At 27.3% G+C, this 17,759-nt stretch overlaps 5 protein-coding genes across 13 annotated transcripts; 3 read left to right on the top strand and 2 right to left on the bottom strand.

The window, feature by feature from the left end:
* The first annotated feature begins 506 nt into the window (after positions 1–506).
* On the top strand, positions 507–5,033 carry LOC122715289 (protein shifted). Of its 2 annotated transcripts, XM_043937365.1 has the most exons (6): positions 507–1,296; positions 1,851–2,093; positions 2,200–2,343; positions 3,204–3,356; positions 4,218–4,313; positions 4,383–5,033. In XM_043937365.1, exons 1-6 carry the CDS (start codon positions 1,143–1,145, stop codon positions 4,607–4,609), a joined length of 1,017 nt encoding a protein of 338 aa, XP_043793300.1. In that variant the 5' UTR covers positions 507–1,142; the 3' UTR covers positions 4,610–5,033. The 2 variants fall into 2 exon arrangements, with proteins under 2 accessions (XP_043793300.1, XP_043793301.1); XM_043937366.1 differs by lacking the exon at positions 2,200–2,343.
* LOC122715290 (5-demethoxyubiquinone hydroxylase, mitochondrial) lies at positions 3,391–5,380 on the bottom strand. The gene is made up of 3 exons (XM_043937368.1): positions 5,243–5,380; positions 3,994–4,155; positions 3,391–3,912 (listed from the first exon to the last, which is right to left on the bottom strand). The coding sequence occupies exons 2-3, from the start codon at positions 4,148–4,150 to the stop codon at positions 3,482–3,484; spliced, it is 588 nt and encodes a 195-aa protein (XP_043793303.1). The 5' UTR covers positions 4,151–4,155; positions 5,243–5,380; the 3' UTR covers positions 3,391–3,481.
* An 81-nt stretch (positions 5,381–5,461) lies between these two features.
* LOC122715288 (DNA-binding protein Ewg) lies at positions 5,462–13,195 on the top strand. 6 transcript variants are annotated; one of them, XM_043937361.1, is made up of 8 exons: positions 5,462–5,538; positions 7,222–7,502; positions 8,924–9,048; positions 9,161–9,586; positions 9,674–9,874; positions 10,371–10,511; positions 10,600–10,747; positions 12,238–13,195. In XM_043937361.1, the coding sequence occupies exons 2-8, from the start codon at positions 7,325–7,327 to the stop codon at positions 12,567–12,569; spliced, it is 1,551 nt and encodes a 516-aa protein (XP_043793296.1). In that variant the 5' UTR covers positions 5,462–5,538; positions 7,222–7,324; the 3' UTR covers positions 12,570–13,195. The 6 variants fall into 6 exon arrangements, with proteins under 6 accessions (XP_043793296.1, XP_043793295.1, XP_043793298.1 ...); XM_043937360.1 differs by lacking the exon at positions 5,462–5,538 and adding an exon at positions 5,697–5,827; XM_043937363.1 differs by lacking the exon at positions 5,462–5,538 and adding an exon at positions 5,880–6,017 and having other exon boundaries at positions 7,222–7,478.
* A 1,640-nt stretch (positions 13,196–14,835) lies between these two features.
* On the bottom strand, positions 14,836–15,694 carry LOC122715287 (cytochrome c oxidase subunit 5A, mitochondrial). Its single transcript, XM_043937357.1, has 2 exons — positions 15,417–15,694; positions 14,836–15,205 (listed from the first exon to the last, which is right to left on the bottom strand). Exons 1-2 carry the CDS (start codon positions 15,619–15,621, stop codon positions 14,952–14,954), a joined length of 459 nt encoding a protein of 152 aa, XP_043793292.1. The 5' UTR covers positions 15,622–15,694; the 3' UTR covers positions 14,836–14,951.
* On the top strand, positions 15,643–17,720 carry LOC122715286 (SPRY domain-containing SOCS box protein 3-like). 3 transcript variants are annotated; one of them, XM_043937355.1, is made up of 6 exons: positions 15,643–15,746; positions 16,279–16,391; positions 16,540–16,730; positions 16,837–17,065; positions 17,132–17,359; positions 17,451–17,720. In XM_043937355.1, the coding sequence occupies exons 2-6, from the start codon at positions 16,301–16,303 to the stop codon at positions 17,609–17,611; spliced, it is 900 nt and encodes a 299-aa protein (XP_043793290.1). In that variant the 5' UTR covers positions 15,643–15,746; positions 16,279–16,300; the 3' UTR covers positions 17,612–17,720. The 3 variants fall into 3 exon arrangements, with proteins under 3 accessions (XP_043793290.1, XP_043793291.1, XP_043793289.1); XM_043937356.1 differs by lacking the exon at positions 15,643–15,746 and adding an exon at positions 16,146–16,181 and having other exon boundaries at positions 17,189–17,359; XM_043937354.1 differs by lacking the exon at positions 15,643–15,746 and adding an exon at positions 16,147–16,181.
* The last annotated feature ends 39 nt before the right edge of the window (positions 17,721–17,759 follow it).

Raw genomic sequence — 17,759 nt, 5'->3', positions numbered from 1 at the left:
CATATATCCGTGTAGACGATATTCAAGTCCCAAGAAGATTGGTATAGGTTGGTAGACTGTAAAATATGTCGATGGACTGTCTTTGATTTACCAGATATATAGCAGATATTCATTTTCTGAAAAAATATGTTTGTCTTTAATAAAATCATTCATAAACTTAGAGATGCTCTTATGTAGATAATTGAATCTAAATGGATTCTTTTTATCTTTAATAATCGATTGATCGATGGTGATCATTTGCCAATCACATATATCGTAAGCATTCCTAAAATCGATTACTCGCAATTATGATCAAATGTTTGAATGAATGTATATTTAAATTTACAACTTCGATTTTTGGAGAATTATTATATTTTAATTTTTTTTTAAATCATATAATTTTTATCTCATTCAAATAAACAAAATCTATATTATCAAAATGTTTTATATAAATATTTGGATTTTATAATAATAATAATTTTTAAAATATTTCAAATTTTGCCAAATATATAAATTACAGCAAAAATTAAAAAAAAATGGAAATCATATTATCATTAACGATCAACTTTCAAACAGTCAATATTGTCTGCAAATCGTTGTGCACGCACCCTTATCCCCAAATATATCGAGACTCCTTAAGAGATAGAGATCTTGCTCGCGGTCTCGGCAAGAACACGGGCTGCTGTAGACCTTTTCTCATTGAGTCAGTCAGTCAGTCAGTCAGTTTGCCGCAGAGACGCGGTCCGTACGCACGTGTGAATACGCGTCTTGACATTGTGAATACGTTGTCTTAACATTGCATGATCGTATGGTTGCATTATCGACAGAGTCAGAAAGCATCGGCGAAATTGGTCGTCGGTCAACCGGTCAGTCATTTTCTCGATCGCGAAAGTTGATCCCCACTGAAACTTCATATTGGTCTCTGGTTGTGTCAGCTCATTAGATTGCGTGCGTGAGAACGTGCCTGTTCATCTCAAGTCTCGCCGTGAAATCCTGAATTTCACGCATCAAATTGTGGCGTGTTCCATCGACCTGCACACATCGAATCACAAGTGGTACTCACACACAAACAAGTGGAACAGAACTATAGAGAGAGATAGATTTACGTAGCCACAAGGGGGCTAGTCATAAACTGTGCAACACCTGGCGGCACGTCGTTAATTATGCAGTGGGCCGCAGCCGCCCTGGCCTCGGCGGCTATCGCTCTGCTTCTGGACACGGCGGCCGCAAGGCATCACCATCGTTCTGGCAATGGTCACAAACCAACCGGTGACATTTCTCTCTGGATCGATCAGCAACAAATCAAAATGTTCAGCGGTAAGTTGTTATATGTATACTGGTGCTATCATTCCACGGATATCCACTTGTATTCAGTATTCTTTTTTTCGTTTTCATCTTTTTTCTTTTTCTTTATATCAGGTTCTATTTAATTTTTAATCTTAAGTATTTAAAACTCTTGTATATTTTTTTTAAAGAATTTATTTTATATTCTATTTAATATAATCTAATAAAATTTATAATCTATGTAATATAGATTCTAATATGAAATATAAATAGAAGTACCATTTAATATCACTTTTTTTATTACTATTATAATATTAATTTTTATGATTTTTTAATAAAAAAAATTAATTTTTTAATCTGATTTTTTGATAAAAAGTTTTATTTTTTAAAATCTTTTTATGTTACTTTTATATTTCATATTAAATTCATTAGTTTTTATGTCTAATATATAAATAAATTTAATGTATTAATTTTAATAATAAAATAATAATAATAATAAATTCATATATACTTTTATTTTTATCATACTTTTCAATGGATAAATCATAATAAAATTATGATCGATTTTTTTTTTCTGTTTCATTTAGGAGTTGAAATGGAAATATTTGCAATTACGGAAGGTAGAGTCTTACCTTATCTATTGGATCCAGAATTCGAAAGTAAACTTCCGATTATTCCGAGCGAAGTAACATACGTGAATTTTACATGGAAATCCGGTGTAAAAAAATATTATTATAATTTTTATCGATTAAAATCTTTCGACGAAACAATTCTGAAAACTCCATATATTACAATCAAAACGCAAGGAAGAGTACCTAAAAGACCTAAGGGTAATTTATGTTTTATTTATTAATTTAATCATTTTAATTAATTAATGAATTTTATCGATTAACAAAAAATTCATAAATTTAACACATACATAATTCATTATCACAGAATTTAGCGTCTTATTACCCTGTTCCGGTAATAATTCGGGCATTGCGCAATTGGGCATCGGTCTGATGATTGAGACACGTAAGGGGAAACCTTTAAATGGGACACCCCTTCGTCTTAACCTGAGAAAAGAATGCACCGTGCGTGGTGAGTGCATCAATCGCGCCCACGAACGAAAATTTCTCACTCACACAGACAATTCTTTATCAGCAATAATTAATCGCCTAATATGCTACATACTTCAATCAGAAACAATCGAAATCAAAATTAGTCCTGTGAAAATTTTTATTTGTATAAAAATAGGAAAAAAAAAACGTTATAAGAAAGATTAGGTACATACTTTGAATTAACGAAAATTTCAATTATTTTTCTATTTAAATAAAAAACGTACTTTTATATATTAACTTAATATAAAAAAATATTTTATGAGAAATTTTGTCTATATATATTTTTTAAACCGTATTTAATTAAATAATATTTTTAAACAAGCAAATAGATTCTCTATATATAGTTTTATCTCATAGATGTAATGATTATTATTATAATTTACTTGATAATTAATTTAGTCAATTGTAAATAAAACTATAAAAATAAAAATAAAATTCTGTTTTGCTTCTATGATATTCATGAAATTTTTGTTCATAAAAATCTATCTTAAATCTACTACTAAGCACTACATAAATGTTGGTTGAAATGTAATTATGCTTATCTGCTTAAATTTGTGTGATAATAATAACTCAATACTTTTTGTGTTTTTTTTTGATATAACAATAAATGATGTTTGTTTCTAATTTTTACCAAAGTCGAAAATAAAATAGAATTTATGCATGCAGTACTTGCTTGGTATATTCAAAAATATTTAAATTAATTTCATTTGAGAATATCATGCATGGATATAATTTTATTAAAAAATACATTTAAAATCACACATATTCTATTCAAATTTTCTACTTAATATTAATATCATGAAAATAAATCTTTTCTATATGCAATATTTTTTATTGCAGAACCTAATCCTGGACCTTGTCCAGATGGATATTTAGGCCCACCTCATTGTAAGAAGGCATTGTGTTATCCAAACTGTATGAATGGTGGAAATTGTACAGCACCTGGTGTTTGTTCATGTCCACCAGGATTTCAAGGACCATACTGTGAAGGAGGTACTTTGAAATTAAAATAAAATATATATATATATATATATAAAGTAGATATTATTTTATTCCATTAAAATTTTTTAACTAATTTTTTATAACTGTTAATGTAACATTTTTATACTATAATAATATTATATAACTTTAGATATTGATATAGCAGTTTTACAGCCAAATTTAATAATATTTGTTAAAGCTTGATAAAATGGGGCTTGTTCTGCACCATGTTCTATACCTGTATCATGATGTTCTTGTTCTTCATCACGGAATTTTTTAATTGTTTCTAAAATTTCTTCATCTACTTTTTCTTCATTTTCTACTAATGCACGCAATTGATCATTATAATGCTCTGTAATTACTGTTTCAACAGCTACAGTGCAAGCCATAGCTGCTTTTTCTCCCATAAGTGCTGTACCAGCACCAAGAATAAATCCAGCAACATTCCAAATAGGTATTAAAACAGTGGGTCTTACACGATATTTTGTAATTAATTCTTCAAATTTCGCACGATGTTTTTTTTCTTGATCCCACATATGTTGAATAGTTGGGCCAACAGAAGTCCTACCTATCTTATGTATCTACATTGAACTTAAATTTATTTCCAAAAAAAAAATAATATTTTGATATATTTATAATATATTTATACCTAAAACAGCCATTTGTCCAGCATATATTCTATCTGCTCCTAATTCTCCAGCATGATCTACTCTTATAATTGAATCTAATAATTTTCCTGATTTAGTTGTTCCTGAAATTGCTGATGTGCTAGCCAATCGAATCCCATATTGTCTAAGATGCAGCATTTTTTCTATAAAATTTAAAATATTTTTGATATATATGTTTTTTTTTTAATTAAAGCATTAATTTTAGGTATATGTGCAGAAAAATGTTTAAATGGAGGGAAATGTGTACAGAAAGATACTTGTGAATGTCCAAAAGGTTATTTTGGATTACATTGTGAATTTTGTAAGTAAAAATAATAATAAACAATTTAAATACTGTTTATATTGAATATATATATATTTTTTTTTTTAGCAAAATGTGTAATACCCTGTTTAAATGGAGGAAAATGCAAAGGGAATAATGTATGTAGATGTCCTGCTGGTTTTAAAGGTGATCATTGTGAAATTGGTAGACGATCTCCACAACGTTCAGCGTGCACAAGAGCATGCAGAAATGGAACTTGTCAACCTGATAATACATGTCTTTGTGAACCTGGTTGGTTTGGAAAGTTGTGCAATAAAAATAAGCCATGGGCTTAAAATTAGAAGCAATTTTCCACTGATGGTATTATTTATAATCAATTGGATTAACATAAAAATTTTTTATTTCATATCTTATAATTTTGAATTTTATTTACATGATATTCATTCATAAATTTAAGACATTTTCTCGCATTTAATTTAATAACTTTTATATTATATTATATTTTTTAAAATGATATTAGATACTTCAAAAAAGGATGGATAACTAATTTTATGATATGATTGTTTTATAAATTAAATAGCAATAATTTTAAAATCCAATTGGTTAATACCACTAAACTAATATTTAGTTAGTAATTTACCCTACCCCAGATGTGATATGTAAAGCTGCTTTACGACATTTTATACTATTAAATATTATTTTTAAATAATATACTTTTATATTGTTAGATTTATGTAATGATTGTAAAGAATATATATACAAAATATATTTTCTCTCTTATAATTAATATTCTTTTATGTTGATTTCATAAAATTATATTTTACTTTAAATTATTTTGACATTTAAATTTTTAAATTTCGATTATTTATAATAATTTCTCTTTTTGAGAAAATAATAAAAGATACAAATATTACTAATAAAAAAAAATACTGCTATTCAAATTTATATGATACAAAAAAATTGCATACCAAATTCTGCAGTCGTTCGAATAGAAAACGTCAAAACAACGTGAAGGAACGATTGCTTCTACCTGTTTCAGGTATACAAGTTTAGGTTAGACTGAAACTCAGCAACATCACTCCAGGGACGCTGAGAACAAGAGTCACGTGTTTCAGGATCCAATAAGAACGTACATCAGATAGACGCCATAACGCGTACCCCAGAAGCACTATCCAATCACGTTATTCCAGACTCGTATACATGTATATGGTGTTCGTGTTTCCGTGGTCGCTGGTATCTATTTGCAGATTTTCACGGGAAATCGGTGAGTGCCGAAGAGATATCGGTGCGTTATTAGCACGTAAGTGATCGTTGAGGGCCCGGGCGATGCGCGGATGTTGCGCATTCGCAAAATAAGGGCAATTTCGCATCGTCTGCTTGGAGTGCACCGCGCAGGCTCGCTCAAAATGGCCGCCTCGCTGCCGCGTTTGTTGTGGTGGAGATGGAGAGCCGCGTAGCCGATCGATACGCCTGCTGGCGAAACTGGCCATGGTGTCTATGGCGGCTGTTGTGCGTGTTGTGGCGTGGCGCGACGTACACGCGAGTTACGAGCGGTGAGATAGAAGGTCGCGTGCTAGCCTCACGGTGGTGGTGCTGTGCGGGTGAGCGTTTGACACGGGTGGCGAGATGACCGCGAGACGCGAGCGTAGGGCGTGGTGAGAGAGCGTAGCCGACGGCGGCCTCCCCGCAGACGCGAAACCCTGAGCCCTCCCTGATCGGGTGACCACTCACGGGACACACAAGGTGCGTACGCAACTCGCGATTTTCACTGGGCCTGCTCCATGGCTCCGCGGTACCGCGGTCATGAGCTTTGCGGCCCCGGAGGTGGTCTCTTTTGCGTGTGCCCTGCGCATTTTCATTGCCCCCCCAAGTATCACCAAATAAACGCGCCGTGTGCGCGGCTTGGCGCATCTTCTCTCTCTGTTCTCATCTCGTCACGCTTTGCCAAGCCACGCTCTTACCAGCCTTCTTAACTGGCCGTCCGCCGTCTGTCGTCTGTCACCTGTCGCCTGTCAAATTCATCTTACAAATATCTCTTACTCGCTGTCATGCCGAGTTTAATACTGGGTCACTACGCTTCAATCACGCTTCACGAATATCTCGTGTTCATGCACAGATCACGGCGACGACGACGACGTTCATGTTACGACTTTCCGTGTTTTTCATTTTCATTTTCGAAATTATTTTTCCTATCGCGAATATCTTGCATTTCGTCATGCGTGGGAATCCCAAATTTATGCGCGGGAAATGCTTTCATCTGAAACTCGTTGTTTATGTTTTTAAAATTCAACCTATATATAGTATCATCATTCTGGATTCTTATCTACTCTACTTTATCTTTATCATGCAGTATGTTTCATATCATAATTTACCCTATAAAAATGATTACACAAAAGAATATTTAGTATTTATACATAATGAGATTATAATACTTCAGTTCTTTATAGTTCATATATATAAAATAGCATTCATGTTTTTTTTCTATGTATATTCTATTTATCAAATATTGCTATTATTAATTTGATTTCTTTTAAAAAATTTAATATCAATCTTTCTTTTCTGTTTTATTATAAAATTTATATTTATATATAATTGTTTTATATATTATGTCTTATTATGTGTGAATATTTTAAATATATCCTAAATATTTATTAATAATTTAATAATTTAATAAAATATTTTATTTTTATTTTTACATTAAAATTTTTTCTTATAAATAACATAAATAGTTTCTCATATATAATAAATAATATAAATAAAAAACATAAATAATTTTTTTATGTTAAATTAAATTCAGACTATATGATATATAAAGTTCATTTAAAACAATTTTGTTTTATAAAATAAAATAAAATGTTATATTATTTATGTTATTTACAAGAACGAATTTATTATTTATTATTTTATATCTTTCATTTTTCATATAAACTTGCTTTTTTCAATTTAGGAGAAGGTGATGTAGAAGAAAAATCAAAAATTAAAGATTGGCATTTGTTTCTACGGGGCATTGCAATATAATTGAAGACAAAACGGGTGACGAAGACAAGAAGATGGTTTCTCTGCCCAGTGCAGAGTCTGGCACAATGGACAGAATCTCAGATGATGATGATGAAGAGCCAAGTAGTGGATCTGAAACATATGAGGAAGGTGATCTTATGACTGCTGCCATGGATGATGATGTGACGGCCCAGCTCGCCGCTGCAGGTTGGCAAATCAAACACGCTAATGGTGATTTCCATTTTTTTGCTTTTTCACCTTTTGAGTTATTTATATTCTAATCATTTTCATTTACAAAAGAAAAGTAACATACTGGGTGCACCAATAATGTTAAATGATTGATTCTCATAGATAAGTAAAGAATTTCATAAATTAAATTTTACAAATTGTTAATATATTTTAGTTTGTAATTAATATCAATAATATGTATAATAGAATTCTGATTTTATATAAATTAATTTATATATCATTATTCATAAAACAAATAATGAAGGTATTATATTTTGCAACTTTATGATAGTTATATATTAATTAGAAAATATGCAGAATTGAATTATCTTGATTTATTATTGACAGAAAAATAGAAGTAAATACTACCTGCTAATGATACATCTAATGGTAACTATTAAATATAAAATTTAAATATAAATAAGAAGGTTTTTAGAAATGTTATTATGATTAACAGTTATTATTATATCATTATATTATTATATCAATTTTAGTTCAGATTAATAGTTATATTATTATATCATTTTTAAAAGTAAATAAATAGATTTTTTTTTACATTTATGTTATGACAATACAACAAATTAAATTTTTTTTTGTCATTTTAATTTCATTTTTTAAATTATTATGAATATATATTTATATTAAATTAAAAATCCATTAATAAAACACATTATTATTAATGCATTTTACATTGTTTGTGTGCTGTAATATATTATTTGCTTTCTATTTTTAATATTTTATATATATGGAAACACTGTTTTTTTATATACATTTTAATTATATGTTTTATATTTCATTTTCATTTGCATATTCAAAATTATTCATGTGCCATCTCTTTTGTGTTGTTTTTATTAAAATATCATAGCTTACATGTTGTTCAAGATTTTTCTTGCAAATTTGTGTTTATTTTTGTGCAATTTTGCAAATTTATTTTGTCATGTTTATTATTTAAATGTTATAGAAAAATGTAATATTTTGTAGATGTTCATTATCACCTTATTAAAAAAAAATTCAAGAGTATATTATTATTTATATTTCAAGTTTTCTATATATAAAATATAATTTTTAATTTTATAAATTATATAACTATAAATATATAACTATATATATATAAATTTTATTTATTATTATTATATATAATATATTCTTGAATATCAAGCACGTTTCATATCATTACTGCTTTTGCATCTTTTATGTTTTGAATGAATTAAAGATATATATTTATATAATATGTCAGTAACATATTTAAATATAAATAAATGTACATAAATATAATAAGAAAGTTTTAAACATTAATAAATACATTTTGAAAATAAATATATATTATAGAAATTGAAATTTTAATATTTTACTGACATTTTTTATTTGGTGTGGGATTATAAAATTAGAAAACGTATAGTTAATAATTTATAAAAATAATTTAGGTCCTGTTGGCGTAGCTGCAGCTGCTGCCATTGTCTCAGCAAAAAAGAGGAAACGACCTCATAGTTTTGAAACAAATCCTAGCATTAGAAAGAGACAGCAAAACAGACTTTTAAGAAAACTCAGAGTAAGTGTATGTTATAATATATGTTAAAATTTATTTTATTTAATCTTATCATTTATATATACATATATATATCATTTTACATATATACATATATATATATATATAATTACAGCAAACTATAGATGAGTTTGCAACGCGAGTTGGACAACAAGCAGTAGTATTAGTAGCTACTCCAGGAAAGCCAAACAGTAGTTATAAAGTATTTGGAGCAAAACCGTTAGAAGATGTAGTAAAAAATTTAAGAAATGTTATAATGGAAGAACTTGAAAGTGCGCTTGCACAACAAGCTCCACCACCAGTACAAGACGATCCATCTTTATATGAATTACCACCTCTTATAATAGATGGCATACCGACACCTGTGGAAAAAATGACACAAGCTCAACTTAGAGCATTCATCCCATTAATGTTAAAGTATTCTACAGGCAGAGGTAAACCTGGTTGGGGAAGAGATAGTACACGACCTCCATGGTGGCCAAAAGAACTTCCTTGGGCAAATGTACGCATGGATGCAAGATCTGAAGATGAAAAACAAAAGGTTTATAAATATTTAAAAATCTTCAAATATTTATTTTATATCTTAAACAATTTTCTATTAATCTTTATTTTAATATATTCTTTTTAGATTTCTTGGACACATGCATTAAGACAAATTGTAATAAACTGTTATAAATTTCATGGAAGAGAAGATCTTCTACCTGCATTCAGTGAAGAAGATGATAAATCAAATGTACTGATACAACAATCAACTCCTCATTCCTCATCGCATCCATCGCATTCATCCAGTCAAGGACAAGGTGGACAATCGCAACAACAACAGCAGACGGTGGGAGTTGTTCGCCTCAGCAGCACGGATTCATCTAAGGGAAACTCTTCGCCAGCACAAATCATTGCCGCGTCTCCTACAGCTCTTGCCACTGCCACTCAGGTGGGAGTGGATAGAGTACAAAAAAAAAAAAAATTGATCGAAACAACATGATCAAAAAAGTTGAATTATTAAATATAAATTAATCAAATTTAAGTTTTGATGGTACATTGTGAGATCATGATGTTTCTTTAAATTCTGATTTTATATAGAAAAAAATTAGAATTTGAAATTCTTTTACACGTGACTTGCATTTATGTTCATGTGTTTGGTTTCCCTTATTTGAGTTTGATCTATATTTATTTTTATAATCATTATTATCATAATTTGAAACAAATTTTATTTTGTTATATATGTGAAATTTTTGTAATTTTTTCAATTTTATCATATTTTGTTTTTTGAAATATGAAAAAAATTTATAATTTAATTATAATTTATATTTTATTTATTGTTCTAGATGACGGCCCAATATCCTACGGCAGTTTTACAAACAATAACAAATCCTGATGGTACTGTATCAATTATTCAAGTTGATCCTAGTAACCCAATAATTACGTTACCAGATGGTACAACAGCACAAGTTCAAGGTGTTGCTACCGTAAGTATATATTATCGTATATCGTAAATATATTTTATTCTCTAATTTAAAAAAAAATTGTAAGAATAAATGAATTTTTTACTTAAAGATTCATACAAGTCAAGGGGAAGTTCAAGCACTTGCTGAAGTAGCAGGCAGTGCGGAAGGTACTAGCGTTGCTGTCGACCTAAACAGTGTTACAGAAGCAACATTAGGTCAAGATGGTCAAATCATTCTCACAGGAGAAGACGGACACGGTAAAACAGTTTTCTATAGGCTCTGCACCGTCGCCGGCCAGGAGCTACTTGAACAGTGAATTTTTTACTGGCCCAGGATCCTTTGTTGTTTTGCATGCTGTCTGCTACGCTCCATTCAAGAAAAATACCTACGTGTTCTACTATTTTGTACAACGAAAGTAGAATATCGATTAGTTATTCTTTTTTGGTACTGTACATATGCAATTTCACTCGGAGCTATGCACAGCTTTATTTTAATTTTTTTCTTTAAGAATCCATGATATATGTAATAGATTATTGAAAGAGCAAATCAAAACACACAATAATTATTAATTTTTATAATTAATTCATATTATAAAAATATCATATGGTGAAAAATTAAATCCATAGCTCACAAATATTGTGTCGTTTTGTATATGTTCATAGACTATTCTTAGACTATTCTCTCTTTGAGATGATAAAATGCAAATTTTTTTTAGAAAGAAATCGATAAGATTAAATTCATATGTATATGGCATGTACATATTTTTTTTAGTATATATTTTAAAAAAGAATACATTTGTATATTGAAATATTGCATGTATAATTCATATACCTTTGATAAAAAAATTAAATTTTTTAATATTCTAAAAAGCTATATCATAAACAAATAGAATTTTCAGTTCATGGATTCTTAAGATTTTAAATTTAACGATAAAATAAATGAAAGTATTTCAAGATCAGAAAAAGAACCTGTCCCTGTTTTACAATCACTACTTACCATTATTATCAAAAATTGGTTATTTACTTTAATTAAAACAAAGACAAATAAAACTGCTGTACATAGAGTATTTTTTGTTGATGTTTTTTATTATTTTATAGTTGTTATTTAGCAGCCTTTGTTTAAGCTACTCATTGCTATTTTTTAATTTATTTGAATCAATAAATTATTTTGAATATAAAAATTTGTATTTATATAATTTATGTTTATCCAATTTGATTTTATAGAATGGCTTAAACATCTGTTGCTTTTTATTAATGCCTTATTTTTTCTAAAGCATAGATGAAAATTATATGTGCACATTAATGATATTATATGTTAAAAGGGTGTGCCAAAAAAAAAGATAACACTGAATATGGAAGCAAAATATTCATTTTTAACAAATAAATTAAATGTATATAAATTATAGAGTAAGTATATGTACTTTTCTTTAGCACACCCTGTTAATTTAAAAATTTTTTTTATTAGCTTTCTATAAAAAACAACATAATTTCAGTTATTAAATTTTAAGAAAATTTGTATAGTTTTTTAAACCTAAAATTGTATTGTAAACTGGTAGTATCAATGCACAAATCCGAAAAAATTAATACAAAATTATATTTTTGAAATAAAAATTGTTTTAATTATTATCGATATCGATCATACGGATATGTGCTTTTTAAATTAAATTTTACTTTTTACTTTCCAGTTTGCTATACAAAGAAATGCCTGGTCAGGGGCAGAACACAGGACAGTTGCTTCTTTGTTTCAGGCTATCCTGTTTCCGTCTCAGGAGTAATAACAGTACCAGTATCTGCTAGTATGTATCAAACTATGGTTGCCAATATTCAAAGTGATGGTACAATGCAAGTAGTCACACCAATGGTTCAAGTCCCAAAAGTTGAGCCCGGAAATGGAGAAACTAGCATTGAAGCTGTCACTATTCAAGGGCATCCTATGACAATGATAAACGCTGCAGGTGAACATCAAGTTCTTCAAGTGATATCATTAAAAGATGCTAATGTTCTTACGAAGGCTATGCAAGCTGAAGTTGTAAAAGACGAAGATAGTCAACAACAACAAACCGTCTCTAGTCCAGAATAAAGCGTTTTACATAGTTAATAAAGCTTTTATGTTAACACCAAAATGCGACAGGTGCACATTAGTGGTGTTCATGAGAGAAAGAGTGAGAGTATTAGAAATGATACGTGTTATTAATATTAAGGAAAATGATTGTGTCTTTTCTGAATCATTGTGTAGTGTGTCCTCTTGTTGAGAAACAATAACGAATAGCGAATATGTTTGAAGAGTGAAAATGATTGAATGTTTGATGATTCATGAGACTTGAATGTAATCATATTTGTATTCAAGATTCATTGTAGACACTTAGAAATATCACTTGTAATTCAATTTCTCAAAGATAGTACTAATTTTTAGAAAGTACTGCGTTCGATGAAAAAAAAACCGTTGAATATGCAAGTTTCATCGATATATTTATAATGACAGTATCCGCCGTCTGGATATTTAATATTTCCAATAAGCAAACACGGATACAAATATTTTCGTCTAGTCTTAGTGTCGGGTCTTTAAGAATGATCGATATACCAAAGAAATTAAAATTTGTTTTAAATTATTTATGAAAAAATAATTATTAAAAAATTATGCAATTTAATTATATCAAATTAATAATCTAAAAAGAATTTTTATTGAAGAAATTCGTTAAATTCAGAAATGATAGATAATTTTTTCAAATAAAAAATAAGCCTTTAATTAAAATTTTAAAAATGTTTATAGAAAAATTTAATATATCTGAAAAATCTTTAAAATTCAATGGAAAATAATCAACATTTTATGATATCAGGATTCTAATGTTTGAGTTAAAATCAAATTTGGCTATTAAATTAAAAAATTGTAATATGTAGCCTATTTTTATGATAAATTAAAATAAAAAACAAGTCATTTTTTGGCGATAGAGACATATTACGATACATATTAATATACATTAATAATCGACAGTAGTGATAAATGAAAAAAAAAAAAAAATTAAGCATTTCTGACGGGTACAAATAGGCTATAAGAGATAATTTTTTGAAAAATAAGACATACGGATTTGAAGTCTCAATGCACACCCACAAAATGTAATTACTTTTAATATATGTATACTATGTTATATTAGGAAATTATTTTTAAGTGCTATTATAAAGAACACTATATCATTCTCAAAATGAAAATTTTTTCATTTCTATTCTGTATAATATACTTTAATAATATACAGAATATAGAAATAAAGAATCATATATTGTTCTTTATTTTATTATCAGGTAATCTAAAATGTATTTATTTTTGTTATTAATGAAAAAAAGATCGAAACATTTTCATGCATTTAAATGCCAACTCACTTTTATACAATATATTTAATGTTAGGAAAAATATTTTTTTTTTTTTTCATTAATGCAATCTTGTTTCAATGTTGCGGTTTCCAATTTGCAAGGACGTGTGACTGACTTTTGAAAATTAATTTGCGTTATTTTAATAATTTTGCTTACATTTTTATATTTTTTAGTATCTGTGTGTGTGTGTGTGTTATAATATATGCATATAATTTTCAGATAATTCTAATAACAAATTTGTGATACTTGTTTAATTAATATCTTTTAGTACATGTGTTTTTATTATAAATGAAGTTCCTGTAGGTATATAATACACTGTTCTCTTTCAAAATATGTATGTCAGGAGCAGAGTCGTAACATTGAAACAACAAACTGCCCTCGACACCAAGTATGAACGATACCAAAAAAGAAGAAGGTTTTTATAACATTATAGAAGAAAATAGAATATAAATTTAATAATTATCAGTAGAACAAATCACAATGACTAGATATTAATTGTTATATTGTTTTTTAAAACTATGGCCATTACATACAAAATGTAATATATTGATACTCCCATGTAAGACCATGTTGTATTTTTTTGTTCTTGTTTATGACAAATCATACAGAACATAAATTATGTTTAATGTCATTTCAAAAAAAATGTAATACCATTTTAGATAATTATAGATGTATGTGTACATGACTTTATCATTGTGTCTTAAAATGTAATTTGTACATATATCATTGTTGTGTCACCTTTCTGCTTTGGTTACTTTTGATGTAAAAAGAATGAAAAAAGAAAAATTTGAAAAATATTAAAAATTTAGAAACAACATAAGGAACCAATAGAAATTAAAATATAATGTATACATATCATTTTGTTTTGTTACTTTCAATAATCTTAAAAACAATATATACGTATTATATATTTTTATATATTTTTCCAATTCATAAATATTCTTCAAATACGATATAGCATGATAAATATTATCAACAACAAATATTATTTTATTCTAATTCGAAAAGTGACTTTTTGTTTATTTATGAAAAGGTCTAACATGAAGCACCTCTATGCATAGATACTATGTTTATCAAATTTAAGTAAATAACTTAATTAATGTATATCATCAATTGATTGAAGTGCTAATTCAGGTTTATCATAACCAAGTTCTTCTATTGTATTAATACCTAATTCATCTAAAGTAGGTTTGATTTCTTGTAATATGTAAGGATAAATTTCTTTAACCTTAGATCCACATTTATCCTTTACCATCTCCAAAACCCTGATAGCAAGAGCAAAATCATTTAATCGTCTGCAAGCTCTTAATGCTGCACATATGATACTTGGATCAGGTACAAGATCCATAGCTGGAAAAATAATTTTCATTATTAATATGAATTGTTACAATATTAACTATTTCAATTAACTATTTAAATAAATAAGAAAACGAAAAGTATTCGAAAAATTTTTTGAAAATAGAACGTCACTGTTCGATTTAAATTATTTAAAAGATAACTCAAATTATTAAAGAATAATAAATGTAATCACAAAAAGAAATATGATTACATAATTACTAACCCGCTAATTTATTCATAGCTTGACGAAATTCCCAATGATCAAGATTTGTACGATTCAGATAAGTCACATACTGTTTGTTAAATTCTTCTTCAGTTTCTTGCGGTCCATCATGTGAAGCACGAATATTTTGTCTTATAACCGTATTATATGGAATTAAAGAATTTCTTAAGGTGTTATTTATTTGTTTTCCTACAAAGCGTAACATTTTTTTATAAAATTTTATTGAAAATTCAAAAAACTTGATAAGAATGCACAATTGCTGCTTGCGTAACTCAATAGAAGACGGAAATTTGCTTTGAATAATTTAAACATTTCTACCAATCTAATCTAGTAAGCTATTGAACTAGTAAACTACTATAATTTTTAATTTTTTAATTATTATATATAAAATATTTTTTTATGTTATTATATATTGAGTTTTTAGATATTAATTTTAATAAAATATACATATAATTTGTTATTAAATTATTTTTTAAATTATGTTAAGTTTTGAAAAAGTAACTAGATAAAATTTTAAAAAATATGATAGAAAATTGTATTCATATATAATTATTTAACATTATTATTATTATTATTTTAATTATATTCTTTATAAAAATTTATAAATTTATGATTATGACATTTTGATACATTATACATATATATATATATATATATATATATATATAGAAACATGTGTTTGCAATATTCATATATATATATTATTTGTATAAATGTATACAAATAATATGTAACTTTTACAACAGTTAAAGATCAGGGTCAATCGTAAGTAAATCAAAGTATAACATTATATATTATATCATCATAATTTAATTTGTGAAAGAATAATTGATAATTGATTAATAAAAATATTTAATTTCAGAATTTTAGAATAGATTAGAATTATGAATTTCGAATACGATCCTATATCATTGGCTCAGTATGCAAAGTTTTGTAATTGTAATTCGCAAGATTGTAGTTGTGGAGAAAATAATGGTAATATAAAAAAATATTTATATAAAATAATATTAAAATTTTTTTTCTTTTTTATTCTAAAACAAGTAATTTAAAACTAATTTTTTGCTTTATTAAACTTCATATAAATATTATTCTTTAAATTATAATTTATTATTTATATATCCAGTACATGAATGGGCATGGGACAAGGAAAATGCTACATATACTATAATTTTATCAAAAAATGATTTAGAAGTTAAATTTCATAATGGATATAGTTATGGTACAGCAGCTGTGAGAGGTAACAAAATATTAGAAAAAGGAAGATATCATTATTGGGAAATTAAAATGCTCACACCTGTTTATGGAACAGATATTGTAAGTATTTTCAATGGGAATTAATAATGCATGTTTATTACTAATGTAAAATGAATATATATTTTCATTTTTTATTAATAATGAAATTAATAATGAAATATTTTAGATGGTTGGAGTTGGAACAAGTAAAGTGGATTTAAATAATACAAAACATGTTTTTTGTTCATTTCTTGGACTTGACAGAGAATCTTTTGGTTTTTCTTATCAAGGATATATACAACATGGTGGTGAAAAACGTAAATATGGTCCTTGTTTTGGGCAAGGTAGTTTAGTGGGTATATACTTGGATACTTGGAGAGGCACTTTAGAATTTTTCCTTAATAGAAAATCATTAGGTAAATTTAACGTTATAATTATTAGCACTTTACATTTTTTTTCCTACAATGAATTTCTTTATTTAGGTATTGCTTTTACTGGATTAAGAGATTTTATATTGTATCCTATGGTATGTTCCACAGCTGCGCAAAGTAAGATGAGATTGACTTATAGTTGTTCTGTACCAGTGTCTTTACAAGTAACTTGCTTGTCTGTATTAAAATCATCACATAGAGCATATTTATCAACTATGTTTCCTGGATTACGATATCTTACTCAAAGTATTTTTGCCGATATATTAAAAACTCATTCAAGTAAGTTATTGGTTTTATTTATAAAAAAATATATTATTTATAAATAATTCATACTATATATAAGTATATATATATATTAATTTTTTTCCAGATAGTGATGATGAGAATGAGGAAGATGAATTAGAATTATATGAAACAGATTATATGATTCTAGATGACTTTGATTTTGCATTAGTGGGTATGAGTCGAAAAAAGAAGAAAAAATATACACATAATGATTATTCTCTCAGACATGACTTAAATAGTTTATAAAATCTTATAATTATTAGACAATAATATTGTAAATATTTGAATGAAAGGAAAATTAGAATTAAAGTTTTTACATGATTTTGTACATTTTTCTAAATATATAATATAATATAAAAAATTAAAAAAGATTATTAAGTAAAAAATATTAATT

The sequence above is a fragment of the Apis laboriosa genome, unplaced genomic scaffold (assembly GCF_014066325.1).
Source record: "Apis laboriosa isolate Shangri-la unplaced genomic scaffold, ASM1406632v1 scaffold34_cov151, whole genome shotgun sequence".
NCBI lineage: Eukaryota > Metazoa > Arthropoda > Insecta > Hymenoptera > Apidae > Apis > Apis laboriosa.
Note: the sequence above shows the minus strand (reverse complement) of the source record. Positions and strands in the feature narration are given on the sequence as shown.